We start from the raw sequence: 16,040 nt of genomic DNA, 5'->3' as shown, positions 1-16,040 counted from the left end.
TCAGCGGGAAAAAACCTATTAGAGGTCCCTTCCATAAAAAATGCTGCACTAAACGTGACCAGAAATAGAGCTTTTTCAGTCGTAGGTCCTATATTGTGGAACGCCTTGCCTGACTCTCTAAGGCATATATTTAATCGGAATGAGTTTAAGAAAGCGTTGAAAACTCATTTGTTCCAAGAGCATTCAAGGACATTGAGGTTACCCATAGCATGCAGACTTTTTAGTTGTATCCCCCTTTTACAAGTCTTAGAAATTTTCTAGGCCTTGATTTATACCCAGTAATTGGATTTGTGTTGTACTAGACTAACTTTTAATGCAGATCAGTGATACTGATACTATTGTTTGATTCTTCTGTTCTTTAAGATTTTTTTAAAAATAATAACAGCCAGATTCCTTACCCCATGTCACCTAATTTTTATGTTATTGATAATATTATTATTGTATTTTTATTCCTGCTTTATTTTATTTCTATGTGATTTTATTGAAGTTTTTATTTTTTCTGAATCTAATTTTGTTTCGAAGTATTGTAAACCACTTTGGTCGGCATTTAATGTTGGTAAAACGGTATATAAAACCATTAAATAAATAAATAAATAATATTAGCAGGGGAACTTATAATGATGTCTGGAGAGGGTTGGGATGAAGAGCGGGGTTGAGGGGTAGGTGATGGAGGGGAGGATTAGAAGAGGCTGGGTGTGTTTGGATAAGGGGAGTCTTGGATTGGGAGTGGGGCGAGGAGGTTGGAAAGGGGGGTTCGGGGAAGGGAGGATTGACTTGAGGCGGGTAGCATTGCTCTGGTCATGAGGGTACTCCCGCTAGAGTGATCTGCTGCATATTGGGGGGGAGGGCTTCAGTTTAAGAAGGTGCTGGATGGGGTGGCAGATAGCGATTAGGGAGGGAGAAGAGGAGCCTTAGGAAGAACATAAGAAATTGCCATGCTGTGTCAGACCAAGGGTCCATCAAGCCCAGCATCCTGTTTCCAACAGAGGCCAAAAACCAGGCCACAAGAACCTGGCAATTACCCAAACACTAAGAAAAACCCATGCTACTGATGCAATTAAAAGCAGTGGCTATTCCCTAAGTATAATTGTTATGTTATGTTAGTTGGATTTTAGGAGGGGTTTATGGAGGCTCATTTTGGGGTTTTTGTTGTTTTTGTTAATGGGAGGATAGTATATCTTGTGTGTGTTCCTAGTTCATTACTGGGATGCTTGGCGTGGTATGAAAGGTGGAAGGAAGGCAAAATGATTACCAGGATGGTTAAAAGGGGAGGTGAAAGAAGCTATTTTAGCCAAAAGATCTTCATTCAAAAATTGGAAGAAGGATCCAACAGAAGAAAATAGGATAAAGCATAAACGTTGGCAAGTTAAATGTAAGACATTGATAAGACAGGCTAAGAGAGAATTTGAAAAGAAGTTGGCCATAGAGGCAAAAACCCACAGTAAAAACTTTTAAAAATATATCCAAAGCAAAAAAGCCTGTGAGGGAATCGGTTGGACCGTTAGATGACCAAGGAGTTAAAGGGGCACTTAGACAAGATAAGGCCATAGTGGAAAGATTAACAATTTCTTTGCTTTGGTGTTTACTGAAAAGGATGTTGGGGAGATACCCATACCGGAGAAAGGTTTTCATGGGTAATGATTCAGATGGACTGAACAAATCACGGTGAACCTAGAAGATGTGATAGGCCTGAATGGAAAACTGAAGAGCAGTAAATCACCTGGACCGGATGGTATACACTCCAGGGTTTTGAAGGAACTAAAAAATGAATTTTCAGACCTATTAGTAAAATTTTGTAACCTTTCATTAAAATCATCCATTGTACCTGAAGACTGGAGAACATAAGAACATAAGAAAATGCCATACTGGGTCAGACCAAGGGTCCATCAAGCCCAGCATCCTGTTTCCAACAGTGGCCAATCCAGGCCATAAGAACCTGGCAAGTACCCAAAAACTAAGTCTATTCCATGTAACCATTGCTAATGGCAGTGGCTACTGTTGTGTTTCGCGCCCGCGGCCGACCGTGGGCGCAACCCGCCGCAGCAAACAGCCCAAAGAAAGCCCGGACCCAGGGCAGTCGTTCCTGCAGGCTGGAGTGGGCTGGAGTGGGCCCGCGGGGTACCCACTCGCCGGGAGCCCTCCTAGTCTCCCCGGGGCTCAGCGTCTTCACTGCCGGGAGGATCCAAGATGGCCGCCGCCATGGGATCCAAGATGGCCACCATCATCTTCACTATATTTAAAGGGACTTGACCCCTTTAATTAGACTCACCTGCTTCCAATGATCCAGAGCAGAGGAAGTATATAGGGAGGCTTCCTCTGCTCATTCCTCGACTTGGCAACGTCTCTTGCAAGTGTTGTTTGAGTCTGCTTGCCTCGGTGAGTTCCTGCTTCTTGCTCCTGTTACGTCTTGGTGTTCCTGGTTCCTGACTTCGGATTGGCTTACGGTGATTCTCTGGTTCCTGACTTCGGATTGGCAAGCGGCGATTCTCTGGTGCACGACCTTGGACTGGTGAGCGACGACCCTCTGGCACTCGACCTAGGACTCCTCCAAGACTCCGTCTCCAAGGGCCCACCTAAGTCCCAGCGGCCCGGGTCCCTACGGGCTCCTCGTGTGGGGGCCGTGGGCTTCCAGGGCGAAGCTCCAGTTGGCCTTTGCACCATTGCTCTGACCTCCCTAGGTCCACCTAAGTCCCAGTGGTCGGGTCCCTACGGGCTCCTCCCGGGGGGACCGCAGACCACCAGTGGTGAAGACTCAGCACCTCATCTCGTCTCTTCATCGCCTCCGTATTCGCCTCAGCCTCCAGTGCCAAGGGTCAGCTGGTCCCGCCTCCTGTTCTGCCTCGCCACCAGACAAGAGACCCTACGGACCCTGCGAAAGGTATACCATCCTCTTGTCGGCCAAGGGTCCACAAGCCTGAGCATAACAGCTATTCTCTAAGTGAACTTAATAGCAGGTAATGGACTTCTCCTCCAAGAACTTATCCAATCCTTTTTTAAACACAGCTATACTAACTGCACTAACCACATTCTCTGGCAACAAATTCTAGAGTTTAATTGTGCGTTGAGTAAAAAAGAACTTTCTCCGATTAGTTTTAAATGTGCCCCATGCTAACTTCATGGAGTACCCCCTAGTCTTTCTACTATCCAAAAGAGTAAATAACCGATTCACATCTACCCGTTCTAGACCTCTCATGATTTTAAACACCTCTATCATATCCCCCCTCAGTCGTCTCTTCTCCAAGCTGAAAAGTCCTAACCTCTTTAGTCTTTCCTCATAGGGGAATTGTTCCATTCCCCTTATCATTTTGGTAGCCCTTCTCTGTACCTTCTCCATCGCAATTATATCTTTTTTGAGATGCGGTGACCAGAATTGTACACAGTATTCAAGGTGCGGTCTCACCATGGAGCGATACAGAGGCATTATGACATTTTCCGTTTTATTCACCATTCCTTTTCTAATAACTCCCAACTTTCTGTTTGCTTTTTTGACTGCCGCAGCACACTGTACCGACGATTTCAATGTGTTATCCACTATGACACCTAGATCTCTTTCTTGGGTTGTAGCACCTAATATGGAACCCAACATTGTGTAATTATAGCATGGGTTATTTTTCCCTATATTCATCACCTTGCACTTATCCACATTAAATTTCATCTGCCATTTGGATGCCCAATTTTCCAGTCTCACAAGGTCTTCCTGCAATTTATCACAATCTGCTTGTGATTTAACTACTCTGAACAATTTTGTGTCATCTGCAAATTTGATTATCTCACTCGTCGTGTTTCTTTCCAGATCATTTATAAATATATTGAACAGTAAGGGTCCCAATACAGATCCCTGAGGCACTCCACTGTCCACTCCCTTCCACTGAGAAAATTGCCCATTTAATCCTACTCTCTGTTTCCTGTCTTTTAGCCAGTTTGCAATCCACGTAAGGACATCGCCACCTATCCCATGACTTTTTACTTTTCCTAGAAGCCTCTCATGAGTAACTTTGTCAAATGCCTTCTGAAAATCCAAGTATACTACATCTACCGGTTCACCTTTATCCACATGTTTATTAACTCCTTCAAAAAAGTGAAGCAGATTTGTGAGGGTGGCTAATGTAACCCCAATATTTAAAAAGGGCTCCAGGGGTGATCCGGGAAACTACAGACCAGTTAGCCTCACTTCAGTGCCAGGAAAAATAGTGGAATGAGTTCTAAATATCAAAATCACAGAACATATAGAAAGACATGGTTTAATGGAACACTGAAAACCTTCTCCAATACGGGTACCTCCCCAACATCCTCTTCAGTAAACACCGAAGCAAATAAATCATTTAATCTTTCCGCGATGGCCTTATCTTCTCTAAGTGCCCTTTAACCCCTCGATCATCTAATAGTCCAACTGACTCCCTCACAGGCTTTCTGCTTCAGATATATTTTAAAAAGTTTTTACTGTGAGTTTTTGCCTCTACAGCCAACTTCTTTTCAAATTCTCTCTTAGCCTGTCTTATCAATGTCTTACATTTAACTTGCCAACGTTTATGCATTATCCTATTTTCTTCTGTTGGATCCTTCTTCCAATTTGTGAATGAAGATCTTTTGGCTAAAATAGCTTCTTTCACCTCCCCTTTTAACCATGCCGGTAATTGTTTTGCCTTCTTTCCACCTTTCTTAAAGTGTGGAATACATCTGGACTGTGCTTCTAGAATGGTATTTTTTAACAATGTCCATGTCTCTTGCGTACTTTTTACCTTTGTAGCTGCTCCTTTCAGTTTTTTTCTAACAATTTTTCTCATTTTATCAAAGTTTCCATTTTGAAAGTTTAGCACAAGAGCCGTGAATTTGCATACTGTTCCTCTTCCAATCATTAATTCAAATTTGATCATATTATGATCACTATTGCCAAATGGCCCCACCACCGTTACCTCTCTCACCAAATCTTGTGCTCCACTGAGAATTAGATCTAAAATTGCTCCCTCTCTTGTCGGTTCCTGAACCAATTGCTCCATAAAGCTATCATTTATTCCATCCAGGAATGTTATCTCTCTAGCGTGTACTGATGATACATTTACCCAGTCAATATTGGGGTAATTGAAGTCTCCCATTATTACCGCATTACCAATTTGGTTAGCTTCCCTAATTTCTCTTAGCATTTCACTGTCCGTCTCACCATCTTGACCAGGAGGACAGTAGTATACTCCTATCACTATAGTCTTCCCCGATACATAAGGGATTTCTACCCATAAAGATTCAATTTTGCATTTAGTCTCATGCAGGATGTTTATCCTGTTGGACTCTATGCCATCCCGAACATAAAGCGCCATACCACCTCCTGGGTGCTCCTCTCTGTCATTGCGATATAATTTGTACCCCGGTAGAGCACTGTCCCATTGGTTGTCCTCCTTCCACCATGTCTCTGAGATGCCAATTAAGTCTATGTCATCATTCACTGCTATACATTCTAATTCTCCCATCTTACTTCTTAGACATCTGGCATTAGTATACAAACATTTCAAATTTTGTTTTTTGTTTGTATTTTCATTCTGCTTTTTAATTGATAGGGATAAGTTAGAATTTTTTAGCACAGGTGAGTTTTTAGTTACAGGCACTTGGATTACTTATCTTATTATTGGAATGTCACTGTCGGGATGCCCTAATTCTAATGCATCGTTAGTATCCTTTGAAGATACCTCTCTCCGAAGCTTGTGCTGCTGAGCGACTGTCAGCTTTCCCCTTTGTTCTAGTTTAAAAGATTCTCTATCTCCTTTTTAAAGGGTAGCGCCAGCAGTCTGGTTCCACCCTGGTTAAGTTGGAGCCCATCCCTTCGGAGGAGACTCCCCCTTCCCCAAAAGGTTCCCCAGTTCCTAACAAAACTGAATCCCTCTTCCTTGCACCATCATCTCATCCACGCATTGAGACTCCGGAGCTCTGCCTGTCTCTGGTGATCTGCGCGTGGAACAGGGAGCATTTCAGAGAATGCTACCCTGGAGGTTCTGGATTTCAGCTTTCTATCTAAGAGCCTAAATTTGGCTTCCAGAACCTCCCTCCCACATTTTCCTATGTCGTTGTTGCCCACATGTACCACGACAGCCGGCTCCTCCCCAGCACTGTCTAAAATCCTATCTAGGTGACGTGTGAGGTCTGCCACCTTCACACCAGGTAGGCATGTTACCAGGTGGTCCTCACCTCCACCAGCCACCCTGCTATTTACATTTCTAATAATCGAATCACCAACTATGATGGCCGACCGAACCCTTCCCTCCTGGGCAGTATCCCTGGGAGACTTGTCCTCAGTGTGAGAGGACAATACATCACCTGGAGATCAGGTGCTTGCTACAGGATCACTTCCTGCTACACCAGGGTGATGTTCTCCTACTGGGAGACCTTTCTGATCCAAGGTAGCACTGGGACTGCCAGACTGGATTTGGGACTTGGCTAATGGCTACTATGTCCCTAAAGGTCTCATCAATATACCTCTCTGTCTGCCTCAGCTCCTCCAAGTCTGGTACTCTTGACTCCAGAGATTGGACTCATTCCCTGAGAGCCAGGAGCTCTTTGCACCGAGTGCACACATACAATCTCTCACCAGCGGGTAAAAATCATACATGTGACACTCAATGCAAAAGACTGGAGAGCCCCCCTCTTGCTGCTGGACTGCTACCTTCATCTTAGTTTTATTGAGTTCCTAGTTAAATTTAGCATACTAAGGGAGTTGGAATGAGAGTACTTTAAATTTACAGGTGAATTTACTAATTAATCAGCTAGTGATAGATGATTAAACTTTCAATAAGGGCTGGTACAATGGTATGATTTAGATAAGACGCTGATTGATTTTAAATCAGAAAGTGTCTCATGCCTAAAAATCAAGGGTTGAGTGGGTGGGAAAGACAGACACTAGAATTAACTGTCTCTGGCTTGCTTATTACCTCAGACACTCACAAACTCTAAAGAATATATCCCTTAATTTCACCTTTCACCAAACTTTTATAAGCCCAAAAATTTCTGAAAACTATACTTACCAATCCTCTTTAACCACCTATAAATTAATCTTCACTCAGTTAACGGAAGGGTTCCAGCGTGTGCTTCCGGTCCTCCTCTACTGCAAAGGGCACGGGGCCTCTGGAAGCTGGGGCTATGGACGTCAATCCCTGGATCACTTGTGGTGACTTCTGGACTCCTCTCCCGGGGGATGCTGGGAGCAGTATGCAGATGAGCCTTCCGGTCCTTCTCTACTGTAAAGGATGCGGGGCCTCTGGAAGCTGGGGTTGTGGACGTCAATCCCTGGATCGCTTGTGGTGACTTATGGACTCCTTTCCTGGGGGATGCTGGGAGCAGTATGCAGATGAGCCTTCCGGTCCTCCTCTACTGCCATAAAAGAATGCTACTACAAGCTCCATGTGCTCAAAAAGCTCAAACCACTCCTCCACCTTAATGACTACCGCACAGTCCTCTAATCCACTATTTTTTCAAAAATCGATTACTGTAACTCCTTGTTACTAGGCCTCCCCGCCTCCACCCTTAAACCCCTCCAAATGTTACAGAACGCAACAGCAAGAATTCTAACAAGCACCTGTAAATCAGATCATATTACCCCTATCCTCAAGGAACATCATTGGCTCCCAATTGCCTTTCGTATCACCTACAAATGCCTCTCTGTTATTCACCAAACCATCCACAACAACAACATTCACTGGCTTGACAATTCCCTCCACCTACACACATCCAACCGCCCAACCAGATCAGCCTGTAAGGGAACCCTTCATACGCCCTCCCCCAAGTCCATGCACCTCTGCACCACAAAAAACGGCATCTTTTCTCTTGCTGGACCCACCCTCTGGAACTCCATGCTGCTTGATCTTCGGCTAGAGCCAAGTACACAAACATTTAAAAAAAAAAACTCAAGACGTGGCTATTCAAACAAGCTTTCCCTGAATAGTCACCTTCCCCCCTACCTCTATTCTGGACCCTTGTAGAAATCTTGAAACCTTTCCCCTTAATGTTCTTCTTTTATTTCTTCTGTAAATCTCCCCACCCCATCTCCCCCACCACTGTACTTGTATTAGTACTCCTGTAAATCGCCCACCCACCTCACCTATACTGTACCACGTATTCCCCTTTACTAGTTAAACCCCCAAATTATTAACCCCTTACTCATACATGAATATTACTGTACCCTGTATATATCACTGTACACTTGTATATATTGTAATGTATATACCTTATTCCGCTAATTCTGTACAAGTTATACCCCCCAAGTTCTTATCTCCCTGTTTAATGTATTTTCGCTGTATAGTTCCATGTAAACAGATATGATGTTTCGACGAATACTGGTCTATAAAAGCGTTTAAATAAACAAATAAATAAATAAATAGAAGTTTATTGAATCCGCCAGGGCCATCTATAGTGTTGGCACATGATTCAGTTCTTGAACCTATCAGTATTTTCTTGGATCACCTTCTGAAACCCTTCCCACTGCAAAGTCGTATGTGAAAGATAGTACTCAGACCCATAAATTCCTAGACACTGTACAGATGGATGAAGACTCTCTACTCATTACATTGGACATTGAAGGGCTATGTACAGTGATTCTGCAGGAACAAACAATATTGGAGATTAAAAATGTATCATGATGGCCGCAACAAAAAGAATTCCAGCCGAGTTTAACTTGGAACTAACACAGATAGCCTTAAATCATTTTTTTTTGTGACTGAGGGACAATATTTTATGCAAACACAGGGCACCGCGATAGGTGTACCGATGGCCCCTGATATCACGAATATCTAAGTCACGGCTTTTGAAACACAACATATCTTCAGCAGTCCATGGAAGGAACAGCTTATTTGTTGAAAACAATATATTGATGACATCTTTGTCATCTGGAAGGCACCACTGAATCCTTAATACAATTTCATCAATTGTTGAATACCTGCAATGTACATCTGAAGTTCACTCTTAAGTATGCATTCAATCAAATTGGGTTTTTTTGGGATATCCTAGAGATTAAAGTGAGGGCTAAACTAAAGTGAGGGCTGATCTAAAAATCAGATTGTATAGGAAACATGAGAGAAATAACTTGCTATTATATCAGATTGTCATCCGACTACATTCAAGACAAGCTTCCCTCTTTGGCAAGTCCTTCTTTTGAGAAGAATTTGCTCAGATATTCAGGAATACAAGTTGCAAGCATGCACCATGAATAATAGGGTTTATAGCGGGGTTTATAGCAGGGATATTCAACTGTTACAATCAAACGTGCCTTTTGATGAGCCCTTTTTAACCATAGGGACTTATTGGTGACCACATATTATCGAGAAAGTGATGTGTGTCAAACGTGTTTTCTAAGGTATTCGCCTACGTCTATAAAGATATGCAGAGTAATCCATCAGCATTGACCTATTTTGGTTTCCTTTGCTTGTAGACAACTACCAATTCATCAAGGATTTAGTAGTCCATTCTAGTTTGTCTTTTGACAAGCAAATATGCTCAGATTGTGAGTTTTCCAATTTACAGAATCAGGATGAACATATAATTTCACAAGTGAGAAGAGGATCTCAGTCCAACAAACAAGAAATTGTAAAATCAAGTTTGCTGTATACTTGATACAATGTTTGTGCGGACTGCAGTACATTGGACAGACATCTAGATCTATTTGCATATGTTTTTTAGAGCATATTGTTTAAAAACAGCGAAGACACATGCTCCCATGGTGTCTCACTTCTTGGATTATGGACACAAATTTGGCTAGATTAAATGGTCAATATTGGAAAAAATTGCCAGGGATTGGAGGGAGAGCAGCACTGGTTTTGATGGACGCTTGAATAGCTGCACTGATAAAACTTGTGACCATTGCAGCTGATAATGTGGCATTTGTGACGCTGTGGACAGCTGTCATTCTAAGAAGATAATTTGATGATCTGTTAGTGAAGCAATAGTGTTAATAATTGGGTTAAGCTCCTTTTTAAATGTTTTCTAAAGTGTGGTCACTGTTCAGTTGTGATCTTCAAGGGATGTGATATTAGCTACGCTGTTGACAGCTGTCATTTCTAGGTGATCACCTGATGGCACATTAGTGATGTGACCACGTGAACAATTAGTTCAAACTTTTTAAATTCCCTCTTTATTGCAACATGAACAATGCTGATCACGAAGGGAAAGGGCAGTCCACTTTTGAATAGTTGAAATATTGATGCCTGTAAGTGCTGTAAGTTCTGGACTTGAGTGGTGGACGATGTGACTGTCTAACTGAGTGTTTTCATTTATTTTTAGCAGTAATGAATTGAAGGAGCAGCAGCAAGTATTTGTGGAGACCTCTGACACAGATGTTCGAAATAAAGCACTATGTTGGGTTTCAAAGGGAAGTAACTTACAATGTTGGGTTTCAAAGGGAAGTAACTTACAATATATACTGTTTTATCTGCATAAGAAAAGTCCAAAAAAATATGTAATAATAATGATGATATTGACAGTTTTGGACCGATGGTTACATTGGTATGTGTGGAAGCAGAAAATTGACACGCACGGGTGGTATGATGATCCTTTATTCTTTGCTATGCTCATTTAACAAGTGATGTTGATTGAATGCTTTGGCTGATTTAAACTTTTTAACATTGTCTGGGCCATAACTGAGAGCTTCCTCCTATAAAAATGCCCCCCCCCCCCCCCCAAGGGACTGAGAGTTATCATGGGATGGAAAGGTTAGCCGGAGCAGCCCCTGAAGAGGTAAATTAGGTATGTGCCCTAGGAGCCACATTTACCTGGATAATGACTTACCTGGCTAAAATGTATGCATTCAGCGGGAGTTTAAGCAAGTAACCTTTTCAAAATGATCTCTGGATTCCAGATGGGCCTGGTAACGGGGTAAAACGTCTGTCCAACTTGGCTGCCCACATTTTTATACTTCAGTACAGGCCGAAAGATGTCTATCCACCTCTTTCCTGACTCTCAAATAATGCATTGTGGCTGCCTGTTCCCTTCCCCCCTCCAACTGTAAATCTGTTTTTAAAAGCCTTCCTCCCCTCCTTTAGCCCCTCCCTCGGCCGGCGCTGGCAGACACTTCCTTACCTTTCAGGGTGAAGGGCAGGGGAAAGTTCTGCAGGCTGCCGGCCTCGCTGAGGTAGCACGTGAACAGCATACTCTCCTTGGGTATCTCCTCCAGGGACATCACTTTGCGGGAATTCAGGATCTGCCATTTGTTCACAGCTGTACGTGTGCAGAAGGAATGAAAAAAAGAAAAGCAATATTTACAAAATCCAGAAGCCGAAAAACCAGGCATGTCTGACTATTTTAAGGATGAAGCATGTCCTCCTTTCAGATGGGAAATTAGGTCTCTTTAGGACACTGCTTAAATGTAATTTGAATAAGATCAATTCATCCAATGTGAGGCCAGAAAGAAGGGTGTGCAAAAGAGCTATCTGAGAAGGCTGCTGGCTACTGACCCAGATGCAAGGACTACTTAAGAATCCACATTCTATGTCTGCTGCTCCACAATGTGCACAGTTCTACTTGCATTTTCTTGGATACAATCCCAAGATAGGGGAGGCAAAGGAAAATTGGTTCTTACCTGCTAATTTTCGTTCCTGTAGTACCAAGGATCAGTCCAGACTGCTGGGTTATGCCTCCCTTCCAGCAAATGGACTCAGAGAAAAGCTGAAAAGCACCCCCTGATAACCCAGTGTGCCATCTGTGATCCTTCTGTATAATCAATATCAAAGCAGAATGAAGTAAATTTAACAACCAATGACTAGATCAATCCAAAACATTAACCTCTAAGAAACCATAACTTGTGAAAAAAAAAAACTACGTCGTAGTGTAGATATGCAATCTTCGAAAAATCTGTAAAGAGAAAATACAAGTAGCCGAGTAGACTCCTGCATATATATCCATGGGCAGGAGTCTGGACTGACCCTTAGTACTACAGGAATGAAAATTAGCAATTAAGAACCAATTTACCTTTCCCTGTACATACCAGGATCAGACCAGAATGCTGGGATTTACCCAAGCTGCCCTAAGAGGGTGGGACCCGGACAGTCCCACTCAAAGCACTCTGCTGCCAAAAGAATCCACCTGTGGATCCCGGACGTCCAAACGGTAATGCTTAGCAAATGTGTGCAAAGATTTCCAAGTGGCTGCCCTGCAAATTTCTTGAGGCAACACACATTGGCTTTCTGCCCAGGACACCGCTTGCGACCTGATGGAATGCGCTTTAAGACCATCCGGTACTTGCCGCCCGTGACATATGTACGTCGAGGCAATAGCCTCTTTCAACCATCAGGCAATAGCAGTCTTAGAAGCCTTACACCCCTTCTTAGGACCACTCCATAAGACAAAAAGATGATTAGACAATCGAAAGGGATTAGTCATCTCCAAGTACCGCAAAAGAATCCGGCGAACATCCAATCTCCTCAGGTCCTGGGCCTGAGGAGAATTCCTATCCATATCTGGAAAGGCCGGCAACTCAACTGTCTGGTTGACGTGAAAAGCCAATACCACCTTTGGCAAAAAGGAGGGTACTGTCCGAAGCGAAACTCTAGAGTCTGAAATTCACAAGAACGGCTCTCTACATGACAACGCTTGAAATTCGGAAACTCGTCTAGCCAAAAAAATAGCCAAGAGAAACACCGTCTTGAGTGTAAATCTTTCAATGTAGCCCATTTGAGAGGCTCAAAAGGAGAACCGCAAAGCCCCCGGAGAACCAAATTCAAACTCCACGAAGGAGATATCACGCGCAATGGCAGGTGTAAGTATTTGGCCCCCTTCAAAAAACCCACCACATCCGGATGTCCTGCAATAGAAGAACCATCAACCTTACCTCTCAAACAGCCTAACGCCGCCACCTGGACCCCGAGAGAGCTATACGCTAAACCTTTCTTTAAGCCTTCCTGCAAAAAGGCAAGAATGTGGACTATAGCGGTCTGCCGCGGGGACACTTTCAACCCGCTGCACCAGGAATCAAATACGTTTCAAACCCAAACATAGGTGAGGGAAGTAGAAGTCTTGTGCGCGCGTAGGAGAGTGGTAATCACTGCCTCCGGATATCCTTTCTTTCTCAATTGCTTCTTCTCATAAGCCAAGCTGTGAGACAAAAGCTAGCTGCCTGATCAAAAAATACGGGACCCTTTCTCAGTAGATTCGGTAGATGACCTAGATGTAAGGGGCCCTCTATTGCGAAGTTGATCAGATCTGCAAACCACAGCCTCCACGGCCACTCCGGAGCCACAAGGATGACCGGCTCCTGGTGGGACTCTATTCATCTTAAATCCTTTCCCACCAACGGCCAAGGAGGAAACACATAGAGGAGAATGTCGGGAGGCCATGAAAGGGTGAGGGCATCCACTCCTTCCGACCCATGCTCCCTTCTGCGACTGAAGAACCAAGCTGCTTTTATGTTCAGTCGAGTCACCATTAAGTCCAATCAAGGAGTCCCCCAATGGCGCATCACGAGCTACATCGCCTCCTCGGACAGTTCCCATTCGCCGGGATCTAGCCGCTGACGGCTGAGAAAATCCGCCTGGATGTTGTGCACTCCGGCTATATGAGATGCCGCTATGCGGGCCAGATGGCGTTCTGCCCAGGCCATCAACTTGTCCGCCTTGGAGGATACGGGCCGACTTCTTGTTTCCCCTTGACAGTTTATGTAAGCCACGGTGGTCATGTTGTCGCAAAGGATCCGTACCGCCCGGTGTCGGACTACCGGAAGAAATTGGCGGAACGTTAGACGAACTGCTCTGGTTTCCAACCGATTTATGGACCACATGGTCTGTAGAGGCATCCACTGACCCTGTGCTGCTTGCATTTGACAGACCGACCCCCACCCGGACAGGCTGGCATCCGTCGTCACGATTATCCATTGTGGATTTTCCAGGTCCACGCCCCGAAGCAAATGATCCGATATCAACCACCAATCCAGGCTGGCTCGGGGTGGCTCCAGTAATGGCAGGTGGAATTCCTCCGACTTGGGATCCCAACGGGAAAGCAACGCCCTCTGCAAAGGTCTTATATGAGCAAAGGCCCAAGGAACGAACTCCAGGGTAACACCATAGAACCAAGAACTTGTAAATAGTCCCACACCTTGGGCAAAGGGAGGGCCAACAGACGGCGAACTTGAGCCATTAGCTTTTCCATCCTCATCAGAGGCAAGGAAACCCTGCCCACAGATGTGTCGAAACATGCTCCCAGAAACTCCAATATCTGAGATGGGATCAGCTGGCTCGTGGCATAATTGACGACCCAGCCTAGTGAATGCAGACGGTGCAAGACAGACTGCACCACCGCCTTGCAAAGCTCCTCCGATTTTGCTCGAATGAGCCAGTCATCCAGATAGGAAAGCACTAATATGCCATCACGCTGAAGGCAGGCCGCGACTACTACCATCCCCTTGGTGAAGACTCGGGGAGTCGTCGCCAGCCTGAACGGAAGGGCGCGAAACTGGTAGTGCTCCCCCAGAACCATGAACCTCAGGAACCTCTGATGGTACTCTTGGATTCCTATGTGAAGGTAAGCTTCCGTCAGATCCAAAGAGGCCAAAAATTCGCCTTTGTGCATGGCCGCAATAACGGATCTCAACCTCTCCATCCGAAACCGAGGAACGCGCAACGCTTTGTTGACCTTCTTCAAATCCAAGATCGGGCGTAACGAGCCCTCCTTTTTGGAGACTATGAAGTAAATGGAGTACCGACTGGTCCGACATTCGTCTGGTGGAACCGGGACAATCGCTTCCAGATCCTTCAATCGAGACAGGGTTTAAAGAATCACCTGGCGTTTTGCTGGCACCCCACAGGGAGACACGAGAAACAGATCCCGAAGAGGGCGAGCAAAATCCAAAGCGTAACCGCGATTTATATCTAGTGCCCATTGGTCCGACATGATCTTGACCCATTCCTCGCGAAATAGGGAGAGCCACCCCCTATCTTCAGCACGGAGGAACAGGCTAGCGCACCTTCATTGGGGAGCTTTGTTAGCAGGGAAACCGTGAGAGGTTCCGTTGCGCTGAGGCCGCCTCCCACAAAAGAAATGCGCCCATGCATGTGAACATACTGACATTTGCCGAGGGACAAAGGAAGCACCCCTGCCAGAACGAAAGTGGTGCTGACCTCGGAAACAACCCCAGGAGGCGCCGAAGGGTTGAGACTGTCTGGGCTTGTCCTCAGGTAGCTTGTAAACTTTGTTGTCTCCCAAGGCCTTAATAAGTTGTTCCAGATCTTCTCCAAACAACAGTTTCCCCTTGAAAGGAAAGGAACCTAGCTGAGACTTAGAAGAGGCATCAGCCGACAAATTACGGAGCCACAGCAGCCGCCTCGCGGAAACCGCCGAAGACATAGTACGTGCTAGGGATGTGAATCGTTTTTCAACGACTAAAATTATCGTCCGATACTTATAATATCGTCTTAAATCGTAAAGAAACAGAATTCAATAGAAATTCTAACGATTTATCATTAAAAATCGTTAAATCGTGTTAGTGCGCACTAACGGGAGTTAGTGCGCACTAACAGAAAATGATATAAATTGACACTTTCCAGGTCAGTAAAGGTCAGTTAAGAATAAATATGTATTCCTATTGGCTGGCTGCCCTCTTATCTATTGATGTTACCAAGGTTCCCACTGAGGTGATGGTTGGGGGGATGGGAAATGGAAATGGAAACTCAGGAACACTAACAGAAAATGATACAAATTATTGACACTTTCCAGGTCAGTAAAGGTCAGTTAGGAATGAATATATATTCCTATTGGCTGGCTGCCCTCTTATCTATTGATGTTACCAAGGTTCCAACTGAGGTGATGGTTGGGGGGATGGGAAATGGAAACTGTTGGTAGTTGACAAAAAAAGTAATGTGATCAGTCAATGTGATTAGAACTTGTGCCCTATTCCTGATACCAGGGGTGTTGTGATCTTCCTGCACTCAGTGCCCTATCCCTGATACCAGGGATGTTGTGATCTTCCTGCACACAGTGCCCTAACCCTGACACCAGGGGTGTTGTGATCTTCCTGCACACAGTGCCCTATCCCTGATACCAGGGGTGTTGTGATCTTCCTGCATGCAGTGCCCTATCCCTAT

At 44.5% G+C, this 16,040-nt stretch overlaps 1 protein-coding gene across 1 annotated transcript in view; it reads right to left on the bottom strand.

Moving 5' to 3' along the window:
- LOC115093343 (adenylate cyclase type 10-like) overlaps positions 1-16,040 on the bottom strand; it is a gene marked incomplete in the record, with an annotated part of 787,628 nt that overhangs the window by 395,843 nt on the left and 375,745 nt on the right. Inside the window, 1 exon segment of the mRNA XM_029604970.1 lies at positions 11,050-11,187. Coding sequence (XP_029460830.1) covers positions 11,050-11,187 — 138 coding nt within the window.

Source organism: Rhinatrema bivittatum, chromosome 6, assembly GCF_901001135.1.
Source record: "Rhinatrema bivittatum chromosome 6, aRhiBiv1.1, whole genome shotgun sequence".
Taxonomy (NCBI): domain Eukaryota; kingdom Metazoa; phylum Chordata; class Amphibia; order Gymnophiona; family Rhinatrematidae; genus Rhinatrema; species Rhinatrema bivittatum.
The sequence above is the reverse complement of the archived record's forward strand: the minus strand, read 5'-3'. Positions and strand labels throughout refer to the sequence as shown.